At 43.9% G+C, this 20,223-nt stretch overlaps 2 protein-coding genes across 2 annotated transcripts; one reads left to right on the forward strand and one right to left on the reverse strand.

Moving 5' to 3' along the window:
• Positions 1–1,439: 1,439 nt before the first annotated feature.
• SAT2 (spermidine/spermine N1-acetyltransferase family member 2) lies at positions 1,440–4,420 on the reverse strand. The gene is made up of 6 exons (XM_027857257.1): positions 3,925–4,420; positions 3,021–3,072; positions 2,782–2,865; positions 2,156–2,257; positions 1,966–2,006; positions 1,440–1,808 (listed from the first exon to the last, which is right to left on the reverse strand). Exons 1-6 carry the CDS (start codon positions 3,991–3,993, stop codon positions 1,641–1,643), a joined length of 516 nt encoding a protein of 171 aa, XP_027713058.1. The 5' UTR covers positions 3,994–4,420; the 3' UTR covers positions 1,440–1,640.
• Positions 4,421–5,762: 1,342 nt separating this feature from the next.
• SHBG (sex hormone binding globulin) lies at positions 5,763–10,284 on the forward strand. The gene is given in 8 exon segments (XM_027857258.1): positions 5,763–6,718; positions 6,975–7,066; positions 7,277–7,466; positions 7,631–7,792; positions 8,043–8,202; positions 8,405–8,541; positions 9,182–9,404; positions 9,902–10,284. Coding segments are annotated over 8 exon segments (1,209 nt in total). The 5' UTR covers positions 5,763–6,622; the 3' UTR covers positions 10,051–10,284.
• The last annotated feature ends 9,939 nt before the right edge of the window (positions 10,285–20,223 follow it).

A 20,223-nucleotide genomic window follows, 5' to 3' on the forward strand; every position in this document is an offset into this window, starting at 1 on the left:
AAGCTCCCCCTTCCTTTATGATGGTAGTTGGCAAATTTTGTGTGATCCCTGCTGTGTCTCCTTGGTACTTGAACTCTTTTTGTATACTTGTATTTTTCTTATGACACGGAAGCTTTGGCTTCTGACTATGACATTCCTGGTGATGGAATATGAGCCTTGAGAAACCCTCCCATCCCTCCTTTAACTCTTCTTGAGTTTTCTCCTTTTCCCACATGGTCAAGTCTCTGGTGTTCGCCTGAGGCATTAACCCATTCCAGTAATCCACCCAACTGACCTTTCATTATGGCTAAACCCAATCTCCCAATTCTGTTACCTCTAACCTAGCCCAGCCCTTCATTGTCTGTTACCTCACCCTTAATTCTATCTAGACTCTATTCTCCCTGGGCCATGTCCTTCTCTGTTACCTCACAGTCACCCCAGCCTACAGGCCACTCCTAGATCCTCCCACAGTCTTTCTGTATATAAGGTCCATCTTAACCCCATTAAATTGCTGATTCTTAAAATCTGGCTAATAGCGTGGATTCTTAAAATCTCACTTACCCCTGAATGGTGTTCTAATAAACCTTGTCTTTGGCTGAAAGAAGGCCTGAGTTGAATTCATTTGAGGTAGGACTTGCATCAATATTTTGGAGTTCAAGCACCCCTAAACCTCAACAGTGGGTACTTTAATTTTGGGGTTTCTTTCAGGAGGTGACTAGTATGTTCTTTCTAGTTTGACTGCCTTCTGTTTCTAAGAATTCTGGGCAATTTTTATTTTTAATTTCTTGAAATATGGTATCCAGCCCTTTTTTTTGGTCATTATTTTCAGATAGATAATTCTAGGTTTAATGAGTTTACATTCAAACAGGGGAGATAAAGACAGATTTTGAGTATTTATTTTGTTCACAAATAATATATACTCCTGCCTGCCTGCAATCGAATGTAAGCTCCACAAGGACAGGGACTGTTCCATTTTTTTGTCTTTGTAGCTTTGGCCTTTGCATAGTGCCTGGCATATAAAAAGTGCCCAATAAGTGCTTTTTTGACTGATTGACAGTTTCCTTCCTTACAACTCCTTTTCTTCAATACTTATTTTAAACTTTAAAAATCATCCTTTTATCCCCAATGCTGAACACAGAGGAGCAATAAATATTGAATTTATAGGCCAGGCCTTCCAGTGTCTCAGGTCTTTTTTTTTTCCCAAAAAAAATCTGCAAGTTTTCCTTTTCCCCTAAAATTTCATTAGGGAGGATATTTCACTATAAGCAGAATAATGCTAATTGGCCCAAGCAAGTCTCTGTCTAAATTAACTCATACCAACTTCCCTCCTGTCCACTCCCCCCCCACCTTCCACTTCTCATACCATATACTAGAAGACCCTTCCTCTTCAGCAACTTTCACCATAACGAATGTTATTATAGACACGGGCCCAGTGACTCTCAAGTATTGTTACCTCTGAATGGGGAGGGAGAAACATTTCTTCCTTTTGTGATATTTTATTTTATTACTTTAGGATATTTTAAACTCCCAACCATTTTTCCCTCCCTTGAAGTAGGTGACCATAGGAAGGACTCCAGTTTACCTGAGGGTATTATTAATAAGAGCTGAGGGGAAAAGGAGATCTAAAGGAAACACCTGGATTCTAAAGGAGCCAGGACATCTCACATTCTCACCATCTCTCTCAAGGCTTCATTGTCAAAATGAAAGAAATGCCAGCCTTCTGCTACAGTGAGGTCTTTGGCCCCCCTGGCCTTGTAGAAGTCGATGGCACTTTTGTTGTTGTCGAGGACAGCGAAACGTAACTGGGAGCAGCCTCTCTCTAGGGCAGCCTGCAGGATGGTCCCCCCATGTATAACAAGTGGTTAGAAGGAGAAGGGCCCAGATATCCAGTTCTCAGACCCCCCTCTCACCTCCCCAGTACCCCTTATGCCCAGAAATAGAAGCAACTAACCCCCCCCCAAACCATCCATAGATAGACTTCCTCACCTCAGCCACTTTCTTGATAATCTTGGAACCAATCCCCTGACCTATTATGAGGAGAAAAGCATTAATGGGAGAGGGATATAGACACCTAGCTACAGGAGGATAGACACCTAGCCAGAAGGGACAATGATAACAAAAGGGGAAAAACTTCATGTTTGGAAGGTAATGGAATGCCTGTAATTCAAGCTTGTACCCTGATATTTCGGCCTCACATAGATATCTTCCAGGTACACATTTCGTCCTGTCCACGTGCTATAGGTGAAATAGTAGAGTCCATAGCCCGCAAGAGTGGAACCTGAGAGGGCAAGAGGGGAGAGATCATTGGGAGGCTAGGAGAGCCAGAAGCCTCTCTATCCCTCCGGATACAGTACTAGTAAGGAGTCAGAAAAAAGGAAAGGAAAGTGTGTGTGTCTGTATGTGTGTGCCCAACACTCAACATATGAGTGCCCAAAGCTGTATGTGCAGTAATAAATGGAGTGATAGTTTTGAACTTGGAAAACTTTAGTGTGAATCCTGACTCTGCCAGTGTTCCTCATGTAAAATAGAGATAATAATGTAATGACTTTCATAAAACAGTTCGCAAGCCATAAGCATTATATAAATACTAGCTATTATCTTTTTGGGGGAAGGGGACAGGGGAAGAAACTCCTACTCATGCAGATTGGCTACTATTTTGAAATTTATAGTCTTAGAGGTGCCTGGAGCCCTAAGACTTAAGTGACTCTGCCAGACAAAGATAGACCGGGTCAGAGACAGGACGTCATGACTCCACAGCTCCAAGATGCCTCTCAGAGCATCTGTTACTATAACAGCTCTTACCCAGGGGATCCCTGTGCTCTGGAGGAAACTCAGCCACCAGACAGTGATAAAAGGGATTTTCACCAAAGCCATCAGTTTTCAGGACTGCAGAGAGAGATAAGAGATATTTGGAGGCCGAAAAAAATGATTTACCCATTGGGTGACTAGGGGAAAATAAAGGAGGGATCCAAGGTTCCTTGTCTCAAAGGCCTATCAACTCCCCTCACCCCCCTTCAGGGTCTCAAGCCTCAGAGTCCCACCTCCTTCGCTGATCTTCACTTGATCTGAGAGTTTCTCAAATTCTGCTAATTCCTGTGAATACATAGAAGGAAAAGGGACAATATATGAGACCCGAATTACGAGATCAGAAGAGTCATCATGGCTGAAGTACAAAGTAAGCTTCTTGAGACCCGGGACTTTTTTTCCCCATTTGCTTTGGTAGCAGCCACATTTAGCATATTGCACATAGTAGGTACTTGGGGAACAATGAGATATTTTTGGACACAGACAACACAGGGATTTGTTTTGCTCGATTTAGTCACAAAGGTTACACATTAGTTACAAAGGTTTTGTTTTTGTTTAAACGGTGGAGGAGGGACATGGAGGAAAGGGGATAATGAAAACAAATACTTTGGTGCCACACCTGAAGTGAGGAACACCTGAATTCAAATGTGACCTCAGACACTTGTTAGCAGTGTGACCCCCGAAAAAGTCACTTAACCCTGTTTGCTTCAGTTTCCTGACCTGTAAAATAGGGATAATGGTACCTACCTCTAAGGTTGTTATGAGGAGCAAATGAAATAATATTTGTAAAGTATCTGGCACATAGTAAGCTCTATACAAATGTTAGTTATTGTTATTATTACTCATGTTAATACTTAATTGGTTTTATTGAAAAATAAAATGAAAAATATATTCAGGACTTGAACCCCTGGAATTCAATGCCCCAGGTTAAAGTTTGGTTTTGGTTTCTTTTTAAGCACTTGTTGAATTGTCTTGACTCTAGGGGACCATAGGAGGTGCTGGCAGTCTGAGCTGCTCCCACTTCCCTCCTTCCCTCCTGGACCCCAGGAATCCATGCTTACCCCGAATCCACCCCTCTCTCCTTCCCTCCCCTAGGGACCCAGGCCTCAGCCCCCATCCTGGCCTCCCCGTAGCTTTCACCCGAATCATCTTCATGATGTCCCCACAGTCTGCCTCCTTGGCTTCCCGGATCTGCAGCGCTACCGCCATCGCTGTCCAGCTGCAGCCTACGAGTGCCGCGGCTCCTCCTCTCGGCCGGAAGGACAAGTCCGGCCGCACCTCCCTCGGGCGCTCCGAGAGGACAGTGGGACTGCTTAAAGTCAGGGCGCCTGACCTTTTCAGTGTCCTGGACCCCCTGGCAGCCTGGAGAAGCTATGGGCCCCTTCTCTGAACAGTCTTTTTAAATGCACGAAATGACATTCACGGGATTACAAAGGAAACCAATGATACTGATATGCAATTATCAAACTATTAAAAATTAATGAATTCCCATCCCCAAGTCTCAGCTAACATCCCACTTTCTGCGGTGAATAGAGTACTGGTCCTGAAGAAAGGAAGATCTATGTTCAAATTCGGACTCAGACATTTACTAGCTGTAACTTAACTAGCACCTTAACTAGTAACTAGCAAGTAACTTAACCTCTGTGCCTCAGTTTCCTAATCAGTAAAATAGGGATAATATAGCTCCCAGGACTGTTATGAGGATCAAATGGAATAATTGTTAAGCACTTAGCACAGTGCCTGACACATAGTAGGCACTTAATAAATGCAGCGAGGTGGTGTGGTGGATAGAGTTCTGGCCTTGGAGTCAGGAGGACCTGAGTTCAAATGTGGCCTCAAACACTTGACACTTACTAGCTGTGTGACCCTGGGCAAGTTACTTAAGCCCAATTGCCTCAGAAAATAAATAAACAAACAAACAAACAAACAAATAAATACATGCTTGTCCATTGGCGGAGTGACCCCTGAAATCTATCTATATTCTGGGACCTCAAGTTAAGGACTCCCTGAAACGGGGGCTTCAGACCCTCTGAGTCCCCAAAAGGCATGGAAAGCAATTGGAAGCCTAGGACCTGGAGACAAACTAGAAACTGGGGCTTAGGGGAGAAAGGAGGTGGGGAGAGGGCAGAGTAGCTACCACAGGTTCCCCATAAAACCACTCCCCTTCCTCAAAGGCTGCCTCCCTCCCTTCTTCCTCTTCTTCCCTCTCTTTGCAGGCAGTAAGTGCCAGCTAACCTAATAGAATGCTTTGAGGGGTGTATGGGCCCCCTCTCCCCACACTAAGTCCTACCTACTGAAGGTAGATAGCTTGCCTGTCTTTTGGCTGGGTCTGAGGACAGGCTCCTGCTATCAGAGCTAGAAGGGTCTTAAGACATCACCCAACCCCCTAATTTTACAGAGCTGAAAACTGAGTCCCCAAGAGAGATGTCCTCCACATTAAACCTCTTGGCCTCTCTTTCAGTGAGATGCCTCATGACCCAATGAACTACACGTATAAAGCAATAAGCAAAGGTTTCTCAATCCTCACTTTTGTTGTGCCTTTTCCTCTTTTCGGTCAAATCCTAAATGTATCATTTACTTTGTGACCTTGAGAAAGTTACTTAGTTTTTGTCTACTACTCCTCCATATATACTTCTAGATCTCAGTTTCCTGATCCATGAAATGTGGGAACTGGATACCTTGATCTCAAAGTTTCCTTCTAGTTCAATCTATAATTTGATAATATAGCTCTGTCTATAATGCGGTCCCACCAAGTTCTGCCTGCCCCTGAGACAAACCTGAAAGATAAAGACATTCATTTTAAAATATTAGTGACTTCATTAATCAACCCCAGAGTCTTTTTTTTTTTTTTTTTTTTGGCAGTTGGGGTTAAGTGACTTGCCCAGGGTTACAAAGCTAGTAAGTATCAAGTGTTTGGTCTGAGGCTGGATTATGAACTCAGGTCCTCCTGACTTCAAAGCCAGTGCTCTATCCAAGGCACCACCTAGCTGCCCTAGTCTTTAAATTTTAAAAGTGTATTCCTTGGCAAGAGCAAGGCCATGAAGCTGTGCTTGCAGGATTTCAGGCACTGAGGCATGGAAGTAGGTCCTGTAGACACTATGGGAAGATACAGAGGAAGGAGCATGTTGTGGTAGCAAGAGTACTGGTTTTAGAGACAAGTAACCATATCTGAGTCTAACTAGAGCCTCTGGCAAGTTACTTTCCCTCTCTGGGCCTCAGTTTCCTGATCTATAAAATATTGGGGGAGAGTCATAGTTTAAAATTGTATTACATAATCTCTAAAGTCCCTTTTTTTAGCTCTAAACCCTAAATTCTTATGAAGGTTACAGTGGAATAATTCCAGCCCAACCAGGGACAAGGTGCAATCTGATGGAGTTTGGAGGGTTAAGGAAGGTAGATCCAAAATACAAAGGGTTAACTTAAAGGAAGATGAGCCTAAAGGCAGATTTCCTTCTTAGATTAGAAAGGGAGGGGGAACTACTGTAGTGGACAGTTTGGACTGAGTTCCAAATGGGACTTGTCAAAGGGATTGGGGTGACCTGGTTTTTTGTTTTTGTTTTATGTTGGGATTCCTATCACTTAGTATATTGCATTGCACATAGTAGGCACTTAATAAAAGTTTAAGAGAGATGGGGAATCTAGGAAGAGGGCCCCATGACTTGTCCCTCACCTCCCTTGTGCTCAGACGGGCCAGAAGGTCAGTGCCCCTGTTTCCTACCCTCCCTCCTTCCCCCCAGGGCAACCTTTAACCCACTACATCCCATGCCCAGCAAGGGTGCCCGCCTCTCAGCTGACTCCCCAGAGTTCTCAGAATCACGGAGCAGAGAGCTGCCCCACAATGGAGGGTCTGTGCTCACTGACTCTAATGCTGCTGTTGTTGTGGCCACCTGAGACCTGGGAGGGACTGGCCTCTCAACCTCCTCTTCCCACAAAGGTGCAGGATTTGGGTGAGGGTAGGGTTAAGTGGGAGGCAGGGTCCGGTGGGGGCTGGAGTGGCTGGGTGGTATAGGGCAGGAAGATAAGAATTCTGGAGTTCTGCATGTGTTTCTCTCTCTGATATTATTTTTCCTTATCAATCTACAAACATTGGTGGTGAAGCATATGCTCCTTTGTAAGCCCCAGCCCAGGGCCTGGGTGCACAAAGGCAGAATGGAAACAGCTCCTGCCCTTTCCTGGCTCTTCCTCCACAGATCTCCAGGGATCCTGCTGTTCTCCACCTTGGTAGTGGTACTGGGCTAGAGCCTATCACCATCATGACTTTTGACCTCACCAAGGTCACTAGGTAAATGAGGAATCTTGAACTCCCACTTCCCTCCTCTTCATAAATCCTGTCTTTTTCTCTACCTGGCCTCTCCCTCTCCCTTCCCCCTTCTCTACTTCACCCACTCTTTTTCTCATTTTGAACCCTCTCTCTCTACTCTGCAATCTGCCCCTCACACACACATTTCTACACATACACAAATATAGTTCAACAGCTCCTGCCTACCTTCAGAGCCATCTCCTCCTTTGACCTTCGGACCTGGGACCCAGAAGGAGTGATTTTTTATGGGGATACAAATCCCAAAGATGACTGGTTTATGCTAGTACTTCGGGGTGGCCGACTTGAGATACAGCTCCACAACTTTTGGGCCCAGCTCCCATAGTGAGCTGGGCCCCGGCTAGATGATGGATGCTGGCACCAGGTGAATGTTTTTATGAATGAATGAAGTGTTGAGTAAATACATGAATGAGTATAAATGAGGGATGAGGAGTAGATTCCAAGTACCTGGGGGAGGGAGAGAATACGTGTGCATGTGTAAGGCTGTGATGCACAGCTCTAATGCCCCCTTCTATCTTTTCCATCCAGCTGAAACTCAAGAATCAGGAGGATTCTGTGATCCTGGAGGTGGATGGTGATGAGGTGCTGAGGCTGAGCCAAGTCTCTAGGCCCCTGGCCGGGACTGCTCTCCCCACAATGAGGATTGCTGTGGGGGGCTTGCTCTTCCCCCTCACTGACCTTCGTCTCCTGGTAATAGAGGAGCATCCTCTGGGAGGTTTAGAGGGGCATTACCTCGGAGGTGGAATACTTGAATTCTTAAAGAGGGAAATTAGGTGGAGGGGACATAGAAATGGAGATTGGGGGTATTGAGAGGACCATCCCCTTATAGATAATGTATTTGTCTGTGAGGGGATGAAAAACTGGGGAGACCCATAGCCTGGAGGGGGGACACATGCCTATTTCCAGGACCCCAAGGTGAATCCACACCTCCACCTCTCAGCTGATTCCTGCCCTGGATGGTTGTCTCCGAAGAGACATCTGGCTGAATCAGCCTGGCAACACTGCACCCTTCAGCCACCCTCCTCAGGGGGCTTGCAACCCTGAGGCCCAGCCAGGAACCTTCTTACCCCCAGGTGCCCACACAGTGTTCAGCCTGCAAGGTAAATTCACCTCATAAAGTCTCTAGATCTATTTCTCCATAGCCTTCTATATGCATCATTTCACTTACTTTTTCCTCTCTTGTTTTTATTCAGTCATTTACCTGTTTCTCTTACTTTCTCTCCCCTCCCCTCTCTTTCTTTCTCCCAGCATAACCCTATGCCCTTGCTCTTACAGTCTCAACCTTTTCATTTCTTTCTCCAGACCTCCCCCAGCCAGATGTGGACCCCTGGGCCTTCTCCTTGGAGCTCCGACTTCAGTTTTTCAGGGGCTCAGGATGCCTCCTTACCCTCGGTATCCTGGCCAATCAATCCCTGCTCAGCCTTGACCTTCAAGACCAAGTGAGAGAGATAAGGCCTCAGGGCAGGGCCTGAGGAGTGGGTGGGGTCACCAGGCAGTGTCATATTGTGAAAAGTTCTTAGAACTGGGAGTAAAGAGATGTAGCTTGAGGCCTGTAGATTTTGAAGATGATAGAGTACGGGCCCTAGAGTCAGGAGGACCTGAGTTCAAATGTGGCCTCAGACACATAACACTCACTTGACATATAACACTCACTTGCTGTGTGACTCTGGGCAAGTCACTTAACCCCAATTACCTTACCCCCCCCCCCAAAAGAGATGTAGCTACTAGTACTATCTCTGCCACTAATTTCCTGTATGGCTTCGGGCAAGTAATTTTCCATCCCTGAACCTTAGTTTCCTCTTCCATAATATCAGGGTTTGGATAAGATAATCACTTAAGGTTCCTTCTACTTCTGAAATTTTACAATTCTATAATTAGGAAACTATAGAACACATCTTTCTAAGCCTGCACCCAGGGAGTGGATATGGCTTGGATGGCAGAGGAGCAGGGGTGGGGGGAAGGACATGAAGGGTAGTATTTGGACAGTGGATGTGGCCCACTGGAAAAAGGTGTGACTCTCTCTTTTCTCTCTCCTTTCACTTTCTTCTCTGTCTTTGTCTCTGTCTTTCTCTCTATCAGATTTTGGTGCTTTCTGCTAGGTTACCACTGGAACTGGAGGTGCTTTCTAAGTCATTGCCTCTGAGCCCAGGGCGTCTGCTTCAACTTGAGCTGGGCTTGACCAGGGTAACACTGAGTCAGGGGCCACAGGAAGTGGCACTTATTGTGCCCCCTGTACTCCTAATCTCCCTTCTAGACCTCTGGACCCAACCTAAGGGGAACCTCATCCTGGGAGTGGCACCAGGTACAGGGGAAACTTTCCTAATTTCCTTCTACTCTCTCTGCCCCCTATACATACATACCTGGGCACTGAAAAATTTGTCTATCTGGAAGCAGAAGAGAAACAATGATGAGGACCATGGGAAACATCTTCGGAACTTAGAAGAACATGGGGGCAGCTAGATGGCACAGTGGATAGAGCACCAGCCCTGAAGTCAAGAGGACCTGAGTTCAAATCCAACCTCAGACCAAACACTTGACACTTACTAGCTGTGACCCTGGGCAAGTCACTTAACCCCAGTTGCCTTAAAAAAAAAAAAAAGAAAAAAGAAGAACATGAATATTTAAAATACAAATTCTGAGGGTTGGGGTACCTGTATGGGGAAAAGGGGAGAAGGCCACAGGAAGAGAGACTATTTAGGTACTTACAGGATAATATGGGAGAAAAGGTGGAGAGTACATCTGGAAACAGAATAGGCAAGGGGGTAGAAGTTTCGACATCCCACCTCCATCCTCATCCAGGAGAGGCCTCTTCTGTCTCTTTCTGTCTGGATGGGCTTCGGGTCCAGGGCAAGGAGCTGGACGTGGATCAGGCTCTGAGCCGAAGCAAGAACATCTGGACTCACAGCTGTCCACGGAGCCTGAACAACAGTACTAACACACCTCATTAAACTTCCTTGAAAAGAGCTCCTTAAATTACCTCCTTCTGCTTGCAACTCATCGGACACCACCTGTCTCTCCTTCCCCATCCTCCAACCCAAGGGCCCCAACATGAATGGTGAAAAAAGAACATAGTACTTTGAGTCAGAGATCCTGAATTAAATCCCAACTCTACTGTTTACTACCTGTATGACCTCAGGGAAGTCATCAGTTTAAAAAAAAAATAAAAAAGGTGGTGTGCTAAATGACCATCTCTATGATCTCTTCTAGCTCTAAAGTTCTGTGATGCTATGACCCTTCCCTCACTCTGCTCCATCCCTCCTACACCTGGAAGGTGGGCTCCTCTAACCTTCTGGGACTCAGGCTCCATTCTATGTTTTTTTTTTGTGGGAAAGGAGGGAAAGAGCCTTAGAATCCAAGATAAGACCATATCCTCAAGATGGGTAGAGAATTTTCTGTCACTGGAAGTCTTCCAGCAGAGGCTGACCGACTCGTTGGAGATGTTGTACACTGAATTCCGGTTCAGGTATGGGTTGGACTGGGTGACCTGCAAAGTCCCCTTCAACTGCTAAGATTCTGTCCATCTAAGCAGTTTCTTGTTACTTTTTTTTTTTTTAAACTATACTAGGAGGATAGCAGAGGGTGTGAGAGGGTGATGGAGAAAAAGGGGTGGGGAAAAAGAGAGAGAAAGGAAGCACCTACTTTTTGTTCCCTCCTCCTAGGTCGCCTAGTTGCATTCCTAGACGTCTCCACTCCATTAAACAAGGAACTAGCCTGTGCTGGTCCAGAGCAGGAACAGTATGCAGACTCAGGCATCCCAGGCCCCTCTGCCCTCAGGGGACCTGGTGTCCCTGCTCCTACTCCTTTAGATAACCTCAGTGTTCCAACCCTCTAGTTTCAAACCCTTAGGGACTCTATATCTTAAGTCTCCTACTTAGCAGCCTCCTCCTAGGCAGGGAATAAGAATGTTACTGGACAAAAGACTCTTTTGAGGTTTTCAAGGAAGGGCAGAAATATTTTGTATGAGTGCCTTAGGCTTCAGGGAAGTAGTAAAGAAGGCCTGAGGAGGGGGAGATTAGATGATTTCACAATGCCCCAAAGAGTTCCTATGGTAGATGCTAGAAATCTGTGATACCTTTGAGCCCTCCCCACTTTGTGGGGCTAGTTGGTAGTGTTTCTTTTGATTGGTGGGTGAAGGAAGTAGGACGGCCAGTGCAAGATGCTGGATGAAAGACCTGCCCCTTAGGGACGGTTCTAACCTCTGCCCCTGCCCCCCCCCACCTCCTACTGGATCAGGGTGGTCCACCTAGGCTCCTGAGATTCCTAAACTCTGGAGGGCCTCTCCTGTCCTCCCACCCACAGTCCTAGACCAATTTTAATTCCTAGATTTCTGCTTATCTCCCAGTGCTGTCCACACCCTCTCATTGAGGCAGCTTTTGTCTTTGCACGTGGTTCACCTATCCCTCAGCAAGGACACCCATGGGTAATTCCCTCCCCCTTTTTTCCCCTAAACCTGCCCAGAGCTAGCTTCTGTAAGACACCAGTCAGTCCTCCTCTTAGAACAAAGCCTCTAGGTTCTTCTCTCTATACCTTCTCTGCCCCTACTTTTCTCCTTAAGGATCCTTCTTTCCCCCAGTGTCACTGTGTCACTAGAGGCTGAGGCAGATACAGAGGGAAACAGACAGGGTGATGAGTGATGGGATCACAGGATCTGAAATGTTTCCACCTCCCCCAGTGCCCCACTCCAGCCCCACTACCATTAGTATTAGCCTGAAAATCTAGGTAATGATCTTGTTCCCTAGCTTCCTTAAACAATGTTACATCATCGGAATGGACATTTTGTTCACCCCTCACCCTCATCTACTGATACTAAATGTGTCCTTTCTCCAATCTCAGACTGTTTTCCTCTAAACTGTAATACTGAATTTAATTAGAGCTTTTTTAAAAATTGTTTTTTAATTAACCAAAGTTTATTTTCTCTCCTCCCAACCTCTTTTCAGCCATTAGGAGAAAAAAAAAAACCAACCCTTGTAACAAATACTAATAGTCAAACAAAACAAATTCCTGGGTTGGCCCTACCCCCAAAGTATAGATAGATCTCATTCTACCCCTTATTGGTTTTAATCTCAATCAAGAGAAAAACATGAGATCACAGAATTGAAGATTTAGACCTGGATGGAATCTATAAGGCATCACTGAGTGAAATTTCTCATTCTATTTATTTTTTGTTTTTGTTTTGACCCCAAATATTCCTATCTAGCCTAGGCTGGAAGTCCAGTGGCCACTCACAGGCCCAGTCCTTACCACTAATTGGCATAGAAGCTTTAAGTTCTGAAATGGGAGGGCTTGCCACTCCTTAGCCTGGTGGTTCTTTCCTCTGAGGGTTCACCATGTTGATGCTGGACATGACCCTAATGCAGCTTAAAACTGGAACTCAGGTGGTCCACCAGCTTCAGCCTCCCCAGCAGCAGGAACTATGGGTATGTGACACTATGCCCAGCTATAATTCCTCATTTTAAAAAAAAAAGGTTATTCCCTGTATGCAGTTGCTTGCGTTTTCAATGAGGGTGGGTGGGGAGGTAGGAAGGGAGAAAATTTGGAACCCAAAGTTTTAAAAACACATGTTAAAAAAAATTGTTTTCACATGCAACTGGAAAATAAGAAATACAGGAAATGAGGTATAGAAATCTATCCTGCCCTACAAGAAAATAGGAGAGGAAGGGGATAAGAGAAGGGGGGTGAGATAAAAGGGAGAGCAGATTAGGGGAAGGGGTATACAGAATGCATACAATCTTGGGGTGGGGGGAGGGATGAGATGGAGAGGAAATTTGGAACTCAAAATCTTGTGGAAGTGAATGTTGAAAACTAAAAATAAATTTAGAAAAGAGATTGAAAAAAGGTTATTCTTTATTTCCTTTTTCCAAATTTTTAATTTCCACTAATATCTTTTCTTTTTACATAACCTACAATTAATACATATAAATATATACAAATATATATATATTTCCCTTTCCCCTGACCATCCATACGCCGTCTCTCATAACAAAGAATAAAGCAGGAGGGAAAAAAGCAGTTCAGAAAAACTAAAAGTCACTTCAGCCCAGTCTAACAGTATATTAAATATTGTACTCCAATTGTACCTCACCTCTGCAAATAAGTGAGGGAGGTTCATTTTCTCATCTCTTTCCCACGGCCATATTTGGTCATTATAACTACATAGTGTCCAATTTTGTGGGGTCCCCCCCTTCCCTCCCCTTACAGTCATTCAATAAATATTTATTAAGTATGGGCACCTGTTAAGGACCCACTTTGCTAAATGTTGGGGATCCAAAAAGAGGGGGAAAAAAGCTGTTTTTGCGGGCAGTTTGCTTATTTTTTCCTCCCTAAATGGGTATCTGTCTTGTTTCTAGTTCCTTGATACTACAAAATATACTACAAAAAGTGCCACTATGAATATTTTAGCCCATATGTGACCTTTTCTTCTGCCACTGGGGAAGCATCAAGGAAACAGCAAGGCATCCTGAGGCAGACACACCATGTGCTAGACAAATCAAACCACTGCCACCACCTTGAACACCACCTCTCTTTAGATCCAGATGGGGACAGCCCCTGTGTTCTTGAACCCAAGATACATTGGAAATACCAATGTCTCTAGCCCAGTGTCCTTAGACATCATCTTGGAAAGCAACTCCTATGGAGATGCAGCCTGGTCACAGCTACTATGAACCCAGAAAAGAAAGATTTCTTCACCAAAGTCCTTGGCACTGTCAAATGATTCAACATCAGAAACTGATCTGATCTGATCAATGGAAATGACATTAAGGCAGAGGGCTTACCCTTTGCTTTGCTGCTACAGCCCAAGGACCGTGCAGCCACTAAAGATTTTCCTAAAACTCAAATTTGATCTTGTCACCTCCCTACTCGATTAACTCCTGGGAGGCCTCAGATTGCCTCCAGGAGCAAATACAAAACGCTATGTTTGGCATTCAAAACCCTTTATAATCTAGTCCCCTCCTACTTTTCCTGGTTCTTATACCTTAATTCAGGGGTGGGGATAATCAATGGAGCTGGGGTGGGGAACCTGTAGCCTCGAGGCCATATGTGGCCTTCTAGGTCCTTGGGTGCAGCCAACAAATCCTTTTATTAAGGGAGGCCGTATGTAGCCTTGAGGCTACAAGTTCTTCACCCCTGCCTTAGTCCCCAACACCTACTCTTTGGTCCAGTGACTGGCCTCCAGGCTGTTTCAAAAACAAGACACTTCATCTTTCAGCTCTAGGCATTTTCTCTGGCTGTCCTTCATATCTGAAATGCTCCCCCTCTTCCACTGTGCCTAGTGATTTCCCTGGCTTCCTTTAAGTTCCAACTAAAATCCTCCTTTCGGGAAGCCTTCCCCAACCCCTCTTAATTCCATTGCCTTCTCTCTTTATTATTTCCCATTTGTCCTGTATATAGTTTGCTTTGTTATATTTGTTTGCATGTCTCTCACATTAGATTGTAAGCTCCTTGAGGGCAGGGACTGACTTCCACCTCTTTTTTTTTATCCCCAGTGCTTAGCACAGTGTCTAGAACATTGTAGGCTCTTAATAAATGTTTATTGAATTAAATTGCATTTAAGACCATGAAACTTTTTCCATCTGACCTGCAGCTGAAAGCTACCATATGTATAGTCTCCCCCCATTAGAATGTGAGCCCCTTGAGAGCAGGGACTTTCTTGCTTTTTTATTTGTATCCTCAGTACTTAGCCCAGTGCTTTGCACATAGTAAGCCCTTAAAAAATACTTCATTCAGGGGCAGCTAGGTGGCGCAGTGGATAGTGGAACGGCCTTGAAGTCAGGAGGACCTGAGTTCAAATTCGGTCTCAGACCAAACACTTGACACTTACTATAACTGTGTGACCCTGGGCAAGTCACTTAACCCCAATTGTCCCCTCCCCCAAACCAAACAAAATTCATTCATTCACTGACCTTTTCGGGGGTACAGGTTTAGCAGTGGGATCTCAAAGGTTATAGACGTTTTTAAATTCCAAATTGCATGCCAGCATGACAGTCCCCTCAATTTACAGAGAAGGTTTTTGTCACAGTACAAGCTCAATAGGTCATCTGAGGGAGATGACATCCAAAAAGCTTATACCACCTTGACTGCATTGAGAGACATTGTATACAGAAAACACCTGGTTTGCCTTGGTCAGATCACATCTGGAATATTAGGTTCAGGGCTGAACACTGCATTTTAAGAAAGACAAGATGGAGAGCACCGAGAGGAGTGTGACCTGGATGGTGAGGGACCTGGAGGTCATCCCACATGATGATGATCAGTTCAAGAATTTGAGGGTGGTCTGGAAAGGGATACCTATCTTCATATGCTTGAAGTACTGTCTTGAGGAAGAAGGATTAGATTCATGCAGCTTGACTTCAGAAGTCAGAATTAGGAAAACCAGGTATAAATTAAAGAGATTCTGATTTTAATTCTCTTAAGAAAACACTTGCAAACAAATTTTAGCTATTCAAAAGTGGAATGAACTGTCCCCTTCCTGGATATTTCCGAGTGAACTATTTGTCAAGAATGACGTATAAAGGGTCTTTGTATAGCTCAGATGGACCAGATCATCTCAAAAAGGGAGGAAGTGTCCCTTCCATATCTGAGATTCTTAGCTCTGTGACACTGAGGCCCAGGGTGATAAATGACTTCTCCAAAGTCACACAGAGGGTAATTGCCAGAACCTGAACTAAAATAAACCCAGGACTCTGACTACAAATCCAGCATTGTCCCAAGGCATAATCAATGGGGGCAGGGACATCTAGGCTTCAGTAACTTCTCTTAGGTGCTTATAATTTCTCTTTGGTATTATGTGTTCTATTTTTGTTTTTGTTTTGTTTTTTGCTAGGCAATGGGGTTAAGTGACTTGCCCAGGGTCACACAGCTAGTAAATGTTATATGTCTGAGCCAGATTTGAACTCAGATCCTCCTGACTGCAGGGCCAGTGCTCTATCCACTGTGCCACCTAGCTGCCCCTATGTGTTCTATTTTTAATTATAGTCATCTGTAAATGAACCCTATCCCCCGACTAAACTGAAAGCCTGGGAAAGCAGATTGGGGGTAGATTGTGGAAGGGCTTGAATGACAAACTGAAGACTTTGATCTTCACAGAATCACAGAATTTAGGAGTTGGAAAGGACCTCATAGTCCAATCCATATCTGAAAAAGAATTACATCTACACCATCCCCCAAAAGTGGTCATCGAGTCTCTACTTAGAGAAGTCCAGTGAACATAAACCTTTTAGCTCTTGAGGCAGCCCATACTCTACCTCTGGATTGCTCTGATTGTTAAGAAAATTTTTCTTAAAGGAACAGGCAAAGGATCTGTGTCAGTAAAGGGAACTCCTGGTGTGGGAGATAATATAGATTCATCTTGTCTATGATTTAAAGTGTAAGTCCTATGGAGTTGTTTGAGGGCCTGAGCACCCAACTAGTAGAGTCAGAGGTGAAATTAGAACTCTTTTCTTCCATGACCACCATTCCATCCACTATTCTATGCTGTCTCTTTCCTATCCCTTTACATCCAGCCCAAATTTTCTTCCTCATAACTTCAGCCATCACACCTATTTCTGCCATCTGAGGTCATCAGAAAATGTCAAACTCCTCTTCTACATGACAGCCCTTCAAATAAACTCCATGAAAGTAGGAACTATTTTTCACTTTTGTGTTTGTATCTCCAATGCGAAGTCCAGTGCCTGGTACATAGTAGATGGTTAATAAATTATTTTTCATTCAGTCATTCATTTACTTATCCCTCATTTCCTTCCACCAATCTTCCTATGGCATCTAAAGATTTGGAGGATATTCACCATCTTACTAGCCCTCCTCTGGATTCTTTCCAGATTATTATTCCTAAAATGTGGGATCCCGAATTGAAGAGAAGATTCCAGATGTGGTCAGACCAGGGCAGAGGACAGCAGGATTGTACCTTCCTTGGTCTTAGACACTTTGCCTCTCTTAATATAGCCCAAGATCACATTAGCTTTAGGAGTTTCTCTATCATGATGTTGATTCCTATTGAGATTTCAGTTCAGTAAAGCCTCAAGGTCTTTATCAGAGGAACTGCTACCAGACACACCTCCCCCATCTGGCACTTGTGATATTGATTTTTTTGTACCAAAGTGTAAGATATTACATTTATCCCTATTATATTTTATCTTCTTAGATTTGGGCACCATTCTAGCCTGTCAAAATCTCCTGGGACTCCGATTCCCTCATTTAGTGTGTTAGTTATTACTGCTTGATTTATTCCATTTGCAAATTCAATAAGGCATACATGTTATCCAAGCCTGCATCTAAGTCACTGATTTAAAAAAAAAAAAAAGGCAAGTTAAACCAACCCAAGCAAAACAGATTCTTGGGACATTTCCACTAGAGATAATGTAACATCAATTAGGTTCAACCAGCATTTACTGATTTGTTGATAACTACTCTTTGCGTCTAGTCATTCAACCAGTCTGGAATCTGCCCAACTATGCTATAATCTAACCCATATTTCTAAGTTTCGTTCAACTAGAATAGTTTGAGTGATTTTATCAAGTACTTTGTTAAAATTTAAGTGGATATCTACAGAATTTCCCTGTTGTACCAGGCTACCAGGCCTGTCTCCCTCTTTCAGAGGATGTTTCTGCAGCACATTTCATCTCTGTGAAGAATTTAGAAGGTTCTGGCAGTTCTCACAGGGAAATAGTTGTAAAACACCGGGAAGTGATGACATCCACATGTTGGCTCACAGGTCTTGGGTTCCCTTTTCCTCCTGAGAAACTTCCTATCTCACCATGCTGAGCCTCATACCACTATAGTGATTGGACTGAGATTTGGGGATTGTCACTTTTGGGCTATGGCAGCCATAATTCGCTACATCCAGATTCTGGTGGGAGAGCCAAGTCTACAACCTCCCACACCCAGCAGCATGTCAAATACTGGAGCAAAACGTGGAGGTGAGGAAGATCATGAAATACTCCACAGAAGTGGAAAAACCGGGCCTGGCTGTGACTGAAAATCCAATTGCCTACTGAGATGGAAGTCAATGGAGATGTTGGAGGCTGTCTCCTCACATGTCTGCAGCTTCCCTTTCTCAAAGTCCTCCCATCTCCAGAAGTTCCTTTTTACACTCAGTGTTGCTGCCCAGTGTTCTCTTTGTCAATAAGTTGTCAAGTCCCCTTATACATACACTGTTCTGAGAACCTTGTAGCACCCTCATAGGGCTGTCCTTCAATGCACCACCCAAAAGTCAAGTCAAAAAGCAAATATTTATGAAGAATATCTATGTGCCAAGCTCTGTGATACATTATGGGGATATAAAGAAAAACAAAAACAATGCCTGCCCTCAAGGAGCTTACAATCTAATGATAGGGGAGGAGAGAAGAAAACATGCAAACAAGTATGTGCAGATAGGATATATACAGTATAAACAGGAAATAATCAACAGAGGGAAAGCAATAGACTCATGGGATTTTAGCTAAAGACTTAAAGGAAGCTGGGGAAGCCAGGAGGTGACTCTTGTTAGGTGTTCTTCATCTTAGGCCAGAAAGAAGCCTTTCATTCCTACACTTTTAGACATGGTTCAGATCTACCTTTCTCTTTGGGAGTGTTTGGCTTTGATAGGCAGCAGTAATGAAAATACCACCTGCATTCCTAAAGTCTTCAGTTTCATGCACAAGATTTCTGAACGTAAGGGGCAAGCAATGGCAGCCATTACTCACAAGTGTAGCAGGATGGAAGTGGTATTTTAGCAATGTTATTCTGCAGTAGTATTCAAGACTGATTGGAAGGAAGGGAGCAGAAGCAGAATGATCAGGTAAGGGGGAAGCTGCAATGGTCTGGTTGTGAAGAATTCAGAAAATTCAATAAATTTTAATAAATACCTTTTGCAAAACACTACTAGTCACTGGAGATACAAAGATGAAAAATAGCACGGATCCTACCTTCATTGACCTTATCATGTCATAGATAGAATATACGTACATTTCAGCTGGGAGTGAGGAAAAATTTCAAGAAACTTGGAATAGAGTGGTGGCAATGAGGAGGGGAAGGAAGGAAGAGATACTGAAAACATTAAAAAAATATATCAATAGGATTTGGTGACTGACTTGGGATGAAAGAGGGGAGTGCCATTCATAGACATGGAGAGGTCAGGAGGGTGAATGGATTGAGGAGGGAAGATGCATTTATTTTTGGACATGTTAAGTTTGAAGTGACCGAGGGACAAATGAATGGAGATGGCATTTTGAGAATCAAATCTGGACTTGAGAAGAGAGGATGGGACTGGAACTAAAGATATAAAAGACCATGAAGTCCCCTATTTGCAGTTTTAAACTGGAGTTAGTCTGGGACTTAAGAAGGAAGATCTGTCATAGTGCTAAGGGTGAGGGATAGAATTCCAAGAAGGAGAAAAAGGGTGAGAGATAGAATTCCAAGAAGGAGAAAAAAAATCTCTCATTCCATTCACTTTCTCCCTGACTTTCTCAAGGTATATTTTTTATTCCATTGACTACCTTGTTTGACTCTTTTTGTATGCCAAATCTGATTTTTTCTGCCTAGATCTTAGTTTTTTTCTCCCCGTCTCTCTGTCTTTTTGTTTCTCTTTTTTTCCCATCTATTTCAGTCTATTTATTTTGTCTTTCTATCCCTTCTATCTTACTGCTTTCTCATTCTGAGTATTTCTGTAGTTTTTTAAAAATTTTATTTAGTATTTTATTTCCCCAGTTACATGCAAAAACAATTTTTAACATTCATTTTCAAAACTTTGAGTTCCAGATTCTCTCCCTTCCTCTCCCCCACCCCCTCCATTGAGAAGGCAAGCAATTCGATATAGGTTATACATGTGTTGTCATCTGCAATTTTTTCTTACCCTGAGAATAATCTTTCCACTTCAACAACCTTTCCTCTGTCTTCCCACTTCCCTCCAATAGTTTAGCAGGGTCCCATGAAGTACTTTTATACTGATGTGCACCCACCAAAGGGTTCAGAAGGGGTAGACACAAATGTGGTAGTTGAGGTGCTGGCATCCCCAAGTGGGATCCCCTTTCCCCTGACCCCATTCACCTCTTCCATGTCCTAGTGTATCTATGGTGGTGGGGGGGGGCGGGGAAAGAAGGGGACCAGAGAAACGAAGGTGAAGCAGTTGGTAAGGATGATGATAACAA

The sequence above is a fragment of the Vombatus ursinus genome, unplaced genomic scaffold, assembly GCF_900497805.2.
Source record: "Vombatus ursinus unplaced genomic scaffold, bare-nosed wombat genome assembly UNPS02011916.1, whole genome shotgun sequence".
Lineage (NCBI taxonomy): Eukaryota > Metazoa > Chordata > Mammalia > Diprotodontia > Vombatidae > Vombatus > Vombatus ursinus.

Bases quoted from the DNA above. Each gene is read 5' to 3' on its own strand.
- SAT2 (XM_027857257.1), bottom strand. From the start codon at position 3,993: ATGGCGGTAGCGCTGCAGATCCGGGAAGCCAAGGAGGCAGACTGTGGG. The intron at 3,073-3,924 runs GTGAAAGCTACG...ATGTATTCACAG, and splicing joins ACATCATGAAGATGATTCGG to GAATTAGCAGAATTTGAGAA. The intron at 2,258-2,781 runs GTAAGAGCTGTT...TTGCCCTCTCAG, and splicing joins AGAGCACAGGGATCCCCTGG to GTTCCACTCTTGCGGGCTAT.